This window comes from Lycorma delicatula, chromosome 7 (genome assembly GCF_047948215.1).
Source record: "Lycorma delicatula isolate Av1 chromosome 7, ASM4794821v1, whole genome shotgun sequence".
NCBI classification, from domain to species: domain Eukaryota; kingdom Metazoa; phylum Arthropoda; class Insecta; order Hemiptera; family Fulgoridae; genus Lycorma; species Lycorma delicatula.
Window position 1 is genome coordinate 52,090,843 of NC_134461.1, and position 12,371 is coordinate 52,103,213.

A 12,371-nucleotide genomic window follows, 5' to 3' on the forward strand; every position below is an offset into this window, starting at 1 on the left:
AAATAAAGATAAACTATATAACAATTGGTAACAGAAATTATGTGAAAATGATCTATTAACTGATGTATATAAAACCTTTGATGAAAAGGAAAAACAAAATTATATTTTAATTAATGGTTAAAATGAAAAAAGTGTAAAGTTTTCTATAATAACAACTTTACCTCAAAATTTTTGAATTTAGACAATATTCTAACAATAAAAAAGATATTTATTATAATTAAGTTGATCTAGACCAATCGTAGTGAATAATGAATCTTTTAACCATGATTTTATATATATATATATATATATATATATACTTTACTGAAATTAATCTTTTTAAGATTCATATTATTCCTCTATACTGTTAAATTATATTTAAAATTCTATTAAATAAACTGAGCTAGTACAGAATATTGAGATGACATATCTGTTTATCAATATTATAAGATAAAGACATATCAATATTCTGTACTAGGTGGTTTATTTAATAGAATTTTAAATACTGAATAAATAACAAAATATGCTTTAATCATAATCAGGTTTTGTAATAGATAACAAAATAGTTCTTACAATATGTGAATGCTGTAACCATTAAGTACAGTCACCATTCAATAACACATTCATTACTTTAATATATACTATAAGTGGTCCACAGTTAATGTGTGAACTAACAATGAATTATACGATACGATTCTTTAGCATTAAAATATAAATAAAATTACAAATAACAAAACAATATGATAAAAATTAAATTAGTTTTAATTCTAATATAGATTAGCCAAAAGCATTATTGTTAGGAAAGTACGGATTACTGAACATTCAATAATCAATTGTTTTTGATACAATCAGTTTATTTAATAACCAAACTAGATAAAACCTGGATATGATTATATAATGTTCAGCTGCATTTGACCAACCTACTACTTTCATCAAAAAGTAGATGAAAAAATATTAATAAAATGTGCTAAGTATACTTTAAAATACAACTGGGATAGAAATTTGTAATGATCATTAAAGTGAATTATTTTATATAAGAAAAAAGATTACAATAAATAACTTCATACAAAGGATAATCTTGCTTATATCACACTAACTGAATAACTAAAAAAAGCTATCGTAAAAAAAGTAAAAAATCAAAGTAACTGGTAACTTAAAACATAAAAAAATCTTAAAATTTAAAAAACTTGAGCACTCAATGATCAGAACGATGTCTTGAAGCTGTTTTTGGATCTTCTTTAATAATTTGAACCATATTAAGAACAAGGACAGAAAGAACTTTATCTAATGGATCCATAAAACCACGTTGCATCCATTTCGGTATAGTTGTTCTTGCATGTGCAAATCCTAATTTTTGTAATATATAATCAACACCATATGGTTCAATACTCTTTCCACCCCAAGATAATAATCTATCAAAAAATAAAACACAATAAAGTAAATAATTACAAAATTAATTATATAATTAATATCAGATAATTGATACTGCTGATGGATGGTCCATAAGAGCAACTAACAACTCGGGATTAATGTTAGGATAACTGAATTTATGGTTATTATTATTTGAGTAATTATTTATACATTTAATTATACACAGATGGTCACCAAAAGGTAAAACTTTTTCTGAATGTTCAATTTTATAAGGTAATCAGGTACTCTTGAATCTTTATATGTTTCATGAGGCTAATGATGTTTAAATTATCATAATGCTTTAAAAGTATGATATCAGAAATGTATTTTTGCCACATGTCATATATATATTTTTTTTTAACTCCTGTAGTTAAAAATGAGAGTTATACACAAAATTTTATATTGCATTAATTAAAAACTATTAGATCATTTGAATAAATATATACTTAATTTAAGCATGTAATGCTGGTAATAATGTCTCCATAAATGAATTCAATCAGTACATAATAAATTAATAAATAAAATACTATACCGGACAGTCGGTTCAAGATGCCAAGTTTTACAATGGAATGTCCGCCAATCTTTTGTAAACATTTCACCAGGTTCAAATGACTTTCTCTTTTTCTCTTCATCGCTAGAACCACCACTTCCCACAGGTTCACTAGTTGTTTCAATACCAATGTTTCCTTCTTCTGCAGATTTACCAATATTATGTTTACTAGGTTCTGGGCTGCAGGCACGCAAACCTTGTCCAAAACTTGACTGAAATTAAACAACATTTTTAAATAATTAAGCTTATTCTAAAAAAATCAAAACCCATCTAAAAATAAAATGCAATTAATATGAACTTTTTATTTGATATTTTTCTGATTAGTTGATTTGATTTAATTCAAAAAATGTTCTGTCAATATATAGATTTAATCATGTTGGATACACGATCCTCCAAAGCAAATTCTCTATTTTTATAAATACATATATATTTTGTAAAAACTTGTAATAATATTATGATTAATTAATCTATGTAAATTAGTAAAAATTAAAATATCTATCTACATTTTAAAACACAGATTAGCTTGAATAATGAGTGTATATTCTCATAACATTATCTATATAAGCATTAGTTTATTTTAAAAAGGAGGATTTCTCCTTTCTTTTACTTACATATTTTTTTGTTTACTTTACAAGAGTATTTTCAACATTAAAGAAAACTTGGTGGTTTTAAGAAATATTATTATTAAATTTCTACTGAATTTTTTCAGTATTTTTCAACCAATTGAATATTTTTACCTACATTTGTTATCCACTTTTTTATATTTACCTACTTTTATTTTCAGGTAGGCTGATTTGGTAATTGGTGAAGTAGTTTATCCACTTCAATGACTGTTCAGCCTTTACAAAATCGATATAATTTCATAAATTTAATTGCCAACAAAAAATTCAAAAATATTTATAATTAGAATTATATTCTAACAAAAATAAAAAAACTTACTAAAAGTTAGAATAGTCATGTAAATACATTATATTTTATGATAATTGTATTAACAATAAAGGATAACATCTTTCCTCTGTTGAAATATTAGATATTATGAATAATGATTTAATTCACTCATTATTTATCTCCCTATTAGCCAAACTATGATTAAAATAGACTTTATTTATGACAATAGTTAAATTACAGGATTTTTCAATTGTTTAAAATTTTAATATGTTAATCTAACTAATAGTTCTCCGAAAATGAAACGTAATAAATTGAAAAACGTTTTAGTTACATGATTGGTAAGTAAACACTTCAATTTCTGTTTTGGTGGTCTACTTATCATAGTGTATACATATTTTATGAAATAAAAAATATTCTAAAATAACAAAAAACATTTCCCATCTGTTATAGTAATCTACAATAAGACACTATAATAATACACTACACTATAACATTTTGTTTTTAACTTTCAAATATTGTATACAGCTGTATAATTACAAACCCTCTGATGTACATCAACATAAGCAACAAGTGCTAATATATATGTGGTAAACTAGAACACGATTTTATACACTGTGCATCCATCATGCTAAAGATGGACACATATATCTTCATATTATGTAATTTTTTTTGTAGTAAACAAATATATTCATGTATTGCAAGATTATCTGAACAAGAGACTGAAAAAAAAAACACTTTGGCTAATGGGATACATAAAATAACTGTACAAAAGCTAATCAGTTAATATATCACAAGAGAATAAAAATATATTATTTTACCACTCGATCTTTTTCCCTGATGTATGATGTAATTAAATCATGTAAAAAGAAAAATGCTTCAGCGTCAACAGTAACAAATATATGATCTTCAAATTCTGTAACAAAGCTGCATTCCACTAATGGTTTTTCATCTGAAAAATTAAAAATATATACATAAATAACAATAATAATATAAAATCATATTTCATATGAAATGTCTTAGTAGAACAATATAAAAAATAGTAATAGAAATAATAATAAGTTAAATAAGTACATGTGAATAGGTATACAACGATCTGAAAATCATTAAGAGGTCTAGTTTGAAAATACAGATGAAAATTAACAAATGGAATAACAAAAACAAAAGTGACTAGAAGGAAACTTCACTAAAATAAAAAAAATGTTGGAGCACTCTTTAAACCTATTTAATTTTCATCAAGAGGAGTCTAATGTACAATTAATTGTCATCAATGTAGTAATGCACTCTTTTTAAATAAATTCAAATTTTTCCAACTTTTCCATGTCTTATTCAATTTATCTTACATTTTTTGAATTGTACTGAATTAAATTCAATAAATTTTGTTCAGAATTAAATTTTCTACAAGTCAGTTTAAAAGTTTTACGTGTTTATTACACATTTAAAAAAGTTATTGTACATTAACATAAAAAACAGTATTTTCTATCCCAATTGATTCACTCCAGATTTTTCAAAAACTACTGCAGGTACGGTTCTAAAACCAATTTTATTTGATTTTTCAGGTGAAAACCTTGAAAATAATTTCTTCTTACTAAAAACTATAATAAATAATTAATTATGGCCATTAATAAATCTTAAAAATTTCAGTATGACCTCGTTTCACTGGGGTAGCTAAAATCCGAGTTAAATCTTTCAGTTGCTGTAACTCACAAACAAGCATTTTATAATATATGTTTATATGAACTTTTTCCATTATTTTCATGAGTAGAATAGATTATGAGTCCTGGGAGAACTTTGTGATATACTCTGTAAAGAAATATTAGCTGTATATAAGAAAATTAATAAATAATAACTAACTATTTAAAAAGTATTTTTTTTACTTTTTATATTAAAAAGTATTAATACCTGACATTTCAGGAGTAAATGCAGACTGCAGGTGTTCTGTTTTCAGATGAAGTTGAAGTGATGGCAAAGCAAAAATTACTTCACGTGTATGATTTGGATCAGTTGATTTTGATGTCCTACTTCTTACTAATGTTCCAGTTGATTCATTGCTTTCAAGTCTTTCTTTTTCTAAACTGGGAAATCTATCCACAGCTGTTCAAAAGAAACAAAAAAAAGTTCCCAGGGGAATAAATTAAAATAAAAATTGAACAAAACTATGTTGCAGTAAAAAAATATTTATAAATTTAGATTAAGCACCAATTAAACATTATTTCCTTTTTCAGATTTGCTGAAGGATATAAAATAACACAGAAATGTATAATAAAAAATAAAATAATGCCAAATATCTATATAATGCAAATAACATAAATCTATGAAGTAATTTTTTAAAAGTATCAATAACAACTGAATTAAATTCAAAACTAATAAATTTCAATCACTATTAAAAAAACCATACCATGTGTGTAAAATTTATTCAATCAAAACTGATAATTATCTGGGAATTTTTTCATTACACAGATTCAGGTTAACAAATGTCTTTAATTTATATATATATATATATATATATTTTTATTAATAAATGCCCACAGTTATTAATAAATAATATAAAAACAAAATGAATGAATATATTAATAAAAATAATTTCTATGAAATAAAGGATCCTGCTAACAAATATCTGAAAATAGTTAATACATCATTATTATCAATGAAACTATCTTGATTGATAATCATCAATTATAATAATGAAATGTACACCGTATATTCACTTTACCCTAAAGCAATAATGAATGCTTAATGGTTTGCCAAAGATTCATTAACTGAGAATCCCATTCAGATTATTAAAAACATGCATGTTTTCTAAGAAATATAAAATAGATAAATAAAACATTAAAATTAAATTTACAATATACTTACAATAAAAAGTAAAGATTATGAACTGATTGATAAACTATAGATTTAAAAATCAATAAATTAATACAATTTTTTCTTATGATGCAAGAAGTATGTATTCAAATACACATGCATGCATTATCGAAGTTATTAAAAATACAATAATTAAACTTTTCAAAAATGAACATGAAAAAACAACGAATAATTAATTACAAAAATTTATAAAGTATGTAAGCAAAATTATTTTGTATTTAATATAGAATTTTATAGACATAACAAAGATTTGCCAATGGGCATAAAAATTGGCTTATGTTCAAAATTTGAAAAAAAGAAGAGATGTGGGGTAATTTATGCAAGTAACAATCTTTTATGGACAGAATAATTTTATTATTTAAGCTAAGATGAAAAATTAACATTTAATGACGTAGAAATTAGAATTACTGCAGAAACTGATAATAACAAATCACTACATTGTTTGGGTGTAAAAATAAATATTAACGAAAACAATGAAATAGTTACAGAAGGTTTTAAAAAATCAACACTTCAAAATACTGCCATAAAAAAAAATATTCTAATTAATTTTAGTCAAGTATGATATAATATAATGCATATACATAAGGCAGAAAATTACAACAAATTAAAGTCAAAACTATTTTATTTATTTTCACAAACAGAAAAACTAATTAATTTTTATAAAAGTGAAAACTGTACTATACCTTAAGGGAATAATTTAATAGCGTGGAATTTTTTGAATAACTAGTTAACAACTGAGATATATTTAAGCCAATTAAACTAATATTCCTAAAAACAATACTTTTTGGAACACTTAAGATCTACACAAAAAATAATAAAGGAAAACTTTCAAATGTTACTGATCTCCTCAATACAAATGGTTATTCAATAACCAACTCAAGTATTAATAAAAAATGAATATCTAGAAATATTCAAAATAAATAATAAACTTAAACTCTTTCTAAAATGGAATGTACAGTTTTAGAAATTGATAAGGCATAATTAATTTTAGGATAATTAAACAGCAAAAGCATTGTTATATCATTTTATACTTCTGTTGTTTGGAAAATATACACAGTAAACCCTCTATAAATGGATACCTTCCAACTGGGGGCAACTCTAGATTGTAGGAGGGTTTTAAAATCCCCTGACCCTTTAAATTCTCCAAACTGACACTAAATAATGGATGAGATAATACAATAAAAATAATACATATTAAAATTTTATTGATATTGTAAAAGTATACTATACTGAAATCAGATTTTATTTCTTGTTCATGAATTCAATTCCTATTTCTCACATTCTTATTTACACAGAGGAATTTACAATTCTTTACCTAAAGTAAATAGAAGATGAAATCACAAATTAAAACATTTTAAATTCACCTAAAATTAAAATACTTTCATAAAAGTTAAATGCATCATGATTTCCCATGTATAAACACATGTTACCTAAGAGAAAAACTTACAATTCAGAAACAAAACTTTATTGTTCATAAAGGTTAAATGCACCATGATTTCCCATATGTAAACATATATTACCTAAGAGCAAATCTTAGAGCCCACAAACAAGCTATTTTGTTGACATAGATTAATATTTAGCATTGAAAAAATGCTTTTGAAAAAATTTTAATCATTTGAAATGTTTAAAAGTTAATGTTTCACAAAAAAATAGAGAAGAGGAGTTTAAAAAATGCTTGTTATTTACACAGATGAACTACACTGTTACGTCAAGAGATTTATCAAAGATTATATCATATATTACAATGAATGACTTTATCATGGCTGTAAAAGAATTATCAGAATTGGACAAGTCAATGAAAAGTATTGACATGGTATAATATTTAATTTTTCATTAGAAAGAAAATGTTTTGATATAAAAAAAAAAAAATGGAAAAAATATTAGTAATTTGTTTTTTTAAAAATAATTTAAGTTGTCTTGCTTTCTAGCTAATTTATAATTTTTATTTATTTATTTATTTTTTGTTGTGTAATGATATGGTGATGTAGAACATTTCTTTATTACATTAGCCTAGAGCTATAATAATTTTTTTTAGAGTTTCTCTAAATTATGGAATTTCCTAATAGTAAAATATTTTTTAGGTCCCAATAGTGTACTTCAGTTGAAGATTTCACTGTAATATTTAACAATAGGACAGTGGTTTTAAATATGGTTAATAAACATAAATGCAACCAAGCAACAAAGTTAATAAACTAATATTTTACCCTATAGATTTATTTCTTAATTTTTATTGAAAAATTTTGTAGAAAACATTATTTCATCAATGTAATTTGTAATTAAAAATACAAGAAATATTTATTATTGTACAATAAACGTTTTTGCACATTTTTTTAATAAGATGGTATGTATCCCATGCCTTTTAATAAAAAAAATATATATTAAAATAATAATATAATTTTCCAACACATTTAAATTTTAAACATCAATTATTATTCTTATGATAAAGATAAGTAAAAAAAAAAAAAGAAGATATACCATCAATTTCACTACAGGCAAACGCATAATGGAACCATTCCTGAAGTGTTCGAAACTGTGGTGGGAATAATACATTCCTTGATACTTTACAAACTGTTGCCATGCTATCATGTTGTTGAATGTGTGGTTCTTCACCAGTCATGCCCAAGCTAAATGTTAAAGTCTGAACGATATGTACATCTAAATCGTTGCTTGCTAAATAAAATAAAAATATTACAACTTGGTTAATGATAGATTATAGATATCTACTTCAAACATATATTTAAGAAACAGGTTATTTCTTTATAAATTAAACATCAACATAAATACAAGCATTATAATATTTTTTTTTAAATCTGTCTTAAAGTGGTAAAATTTGTATGATAAAATTTAAAATGATGGTAAAAAGTTTTCAGAGCCAGTCTTGGGAATTGTAACTAAGTAAACCAATTTCTGAACTGCTTTCTAATACACAATATTTAAAGTATTACCTTTAAAAATACGTAATTTAAGTGCTCTTGTTTGTTGTTATTTTATAATAAAACTTCAAGTTATTTAAACTACGAGGGTAGATCCAGAAATAAGATTCCCATCAATTTTATAAATAGACAACATTGTTTATTCTCATAGAAATTTACATTGTTGGAAAGAAGAAACTTTGCTATTTTTTTCTACACATTTTTGTAGACGGTGCTCCAATTTCTGTATCTCAATGTCGTAGAACTCCATTGCCAACCCGTTGAGGAAGCGTTTCACCTCTTCTTTGACTTCATCGTTGCTCCGGAAACATTGGCCACTCAAGTGTTCCTTTACCTTGTGGAACAAGTTATAATCACTAGGCGCGAGGTCTGGACTATAAGGTGGATGGGGCATGACAGTCTACCCAAAGTGTGTCAAAAGTTCCTGGGTTTAATGGGAGACGTGAGGTCAGGCGTTGTTGTGAAGCAACGTTACACTGGCTGTCAGTCGTCCTCGTCGGTGGTTCTGGATAGCTTGCCTGAGTTTTTCTTAGTGTTGTACAATAGCTGTTTGAGTGGATTGTTGTCCCAGGTTCCTTGTAATTGATCAGCAGTACCCCCTTATGATCCCAAAAAACTGCGACTGGTGACCCTGAGTGACACCACTGTTTGGATTTTTGTTACGTTTTGGGAGTGAAATGAAAAACCCACGTTTTATCTCCCATAACAATGAAGTCCAAAAATCCTTCCTTATCTTCTTGAGACTTTTGAAGAAACTGGCGAGCACAGTCAAGGTGTATCTCCTTGTGTTCTGATGTCAACAGCCACGGTACCCGAATTTTTCAGTCAAAGCTCTTCCCACTGTACCGTAAGAACTCCCAGGAATCCAAGCAACAAGTTCATGGATGGTGATCCTCCTGTTTTGAAGCACTTCGCATTGGACCATCTTGATAACCGCCTCTGAAACTGATGGTCTTCCACTCTGTTCTTCATAATGGACTTCCTTCCGACAGGCACTAAACTCCCTGCACCACTTTCGGACGTGTTGAATAGACATACACTTGTCGCCATACACCTCTGTCAACTGATGATGAATAACCACGAGTGGAGTCCCTTTGGCGTGCAAAAAGCGAATTACAGAACAAATCTTGCGAACCTACATCTCGGACGGCTGCTGAGCCAAGACTGAGCGGCGCAGCGAAGTGGAATCGAGAGTGGAAGAACAGCCACATACAGTGGTGTTGCCAGATTTCACCTCACACCTTCCCATGTGGCTGGAGCTCTTTGGGAACCTTATTTCTGGATCGATCCTCATATTATAAATCACTTTTTATGTTTGTAAGGGTCAATAATCCTTGAACAAGGAAGCAATTCAAGAGATACAGAATTTAAATTTTAGAGATTTAATTTATGTTTCCAAGGACTATCTATTCCAAAATGAAAGCAATTTCCAAATAACTCTAGGAATGGTAAAAGTGTAACTAGGTTTTTCTTTTTACTCTGATGGAAAATATTTTATATGTGAGGTAATATTATCTGTCTTAGTGGACAGTTCTCTTAGATTACAGACATCCAGCATCTAATATGAATCTAAATATGCAATAAAAGAAAGGATATCCTTCTCAATTCTGAGGTAAAGTTATGCTCACCTTGATGAATGGATGATTCTCATAGATAGAAAGTTGAACTGTTAACAAGCTTCTTATGAAAAAAAAAATAGTTAACAATTAAAAGATATCTAATCCTGGATATAAATTTTTCAATGAAACTAATTTAAGGGCTTAGTTATTTCCCACTTACAGCTTATTTGTTCTTACTACCAATCGTGTAAAAGCACAACAACCGAGAGTAAAGAATTACATGAGGGTTCAACAATTTAAGACACAGCAGAAAATAATTTACTAGAATTAACTGAAACAGTCTGATGTTCAAGGCTGACACGTCTGAGATTGAAAATATCTGTTTAAAAAATCATCGAAAATAGCTGTTAAAAAAATGTCTATTATTAAAACCTCTTTTCTGTATTTCAAAATGTTGGCTCTGATTGAAACATGTCCTGTGGAAGAACAGCATCCTTTGATAGGGTTTTTATTTTCTAAAAGTGTAAAACTTTCCAAAATTCACTAGCAGCAGTGAAAACAGTATGGTAAAAGTGTATTACCATGAACATTTTTATAAGTGAATTGAATAGTTTAAACTGGGCAGAACAAGTATCACTGATTTTCATTGTAGTGGAAGACTGATGGAAGTTTTGACCGATGCATTGCAAAATTGCACGAATAATATTTTCAAGGACAGACACATACAAATTTGCGAAATTGCTGAAATTTGTTGTGAGTATCAGCACTATCAATTCCATTAACCATCGTAAGCTGAATTACATAAAAATATGATTAAGATGGGTTCTGAGACAGCTGACTCAAAATCAGGCACCTGAATTCAAGTTGTATAATTACCATGTTGTCATGTACAAATTAAAAATCAAGGTACAATAATCATTTAAGTACCATACTTAAACAATTGTTTTTAGCAGAAGGTAAAAACCATTAATAATGGTAAAAACTGTTATTAAGCAATCTTTTAAATTGTGGTAAAATTTGGGTTCATAATTTTGAACCAGAATCCAAATCTCAGACTATGAAGTGGAAACATCTGAGTGCCCACCAGGAAAACCTATGTATCAGCCAGCAAAGTGATGCTAATGATATTTTGGGACTATAAAGGGCCCAATTTATTGAAAAATATTTGGGAATAACAATGTACAATTAACAATAAGTACTATTGCGACATGCTAGAAAACAAATTATAGCCTGCAATAAGAACACTTCATAGTTCTCTCAAAAGGCATAATTTTTCTACACGTTAAGACATGGTGCAAAAAGACATGATACAATGTTACAACGACAAGAAAATTTATTCAAAAGTTGGGTTGGGTTGGAAGGTGTTGCCATGTCCACCTTTGTCACGCACCATCAGATTACTTTTGTTGATCATCTCAGAGTTTTTATGAGGTGCCGAGTTAGGCAACAATAAGCAGGTGAAGAATGCGGTATAAGAAGTAAGGCTCAGACACAAAAATGAATAATTCTTTACTGGTGGAATAAGAAAGCTCACAGTAAAATTGTAAAAAATCCTATAAAGGAATTTACAACTTCCTGCAAAAAGCTGAAAATTTATAAACAATAATGGAACAACGAATGGGTTTCATTTTCCCATGCATAGTCAGCATAACTGCAAATAATCTGCAAGTAGTAAGTGTAACCAGCTTTTATCTAAAACATAATATATTAATATAGATTTGAGTTAATTTACAACATAACTTTAGTTCTTAGTTAAAGCTTACAAATATGGCAATTAATAAATGAAGAGTATTTTAAAAGATTTTGTTCATGTAATTTAGAAAAAAATCATAATTTAAAAAAGGTATAATTTAAAAGGAATATAGAAACTTTTGTTTTATGTGGTATAAACATATCAGCTGTACAAGGTCTAATCAGAAAATAATAAACATTTTCAATTACGTGCCAATGGAAATATTTAGTGACATGTTCTTGGATTGTTGATAACTTGTTTAGTTTTCTTGTTATTGTTAGTCAACAATAACATTGTTCAACATGCTTAAGCGTTAGTAGCAATATGTGATTTGGGAGCAACGATACAACGTAAAATTTTGCATGAAACTGGGGAATACTTTCACAGAGACATTTCAACTTTTGAAACAAGCTTACGGAGATGATGCTCTGAGTCGTAGACAATATTATGAATGGTTT

The 12,371-nt window shown here is 27.3% G+C and overlaps 1 protein-coding gene across 1 annotated transcript in view; it reads right to left on the bottom strand.

The window, feature by feature from the left end:
- Nucleotides 1-304: 304 nt before the first annotated feature.
- Nucleotides 305-12,371, bottom strand: part of tweek (transmembrane protein KIAA1109 homolog tweek) — a 260,309-nt gene continuing 248,242 nt past the window's right edge. Inside the window, exons 86-90 of the mRNA XM_075370220.1 lie at nt 8,165-8,359; nt 4,727-4,918; nt 3,646-3,776; nt 1,922-2,151; nt 305-1,391 (exon numbers count right to left, since the gene is read on the bottom strand). Coding sequence (XP_075226335.1) covers nt 1,175-1,391; nt 1,922-2,151; nt 3,646-3,776; nt 4,727-4,918; nt 8,165-8,359 — 965 coding nt within the window. The 3' untranslated portion in view covers nt 305-1,174. The remainder of the gene's footprint in view (nt 1,392-1,921; nt 2,152-3,645; nt 3,777-4,726; nt 4,919-8,164; nt 8,360-12,371) is intronic.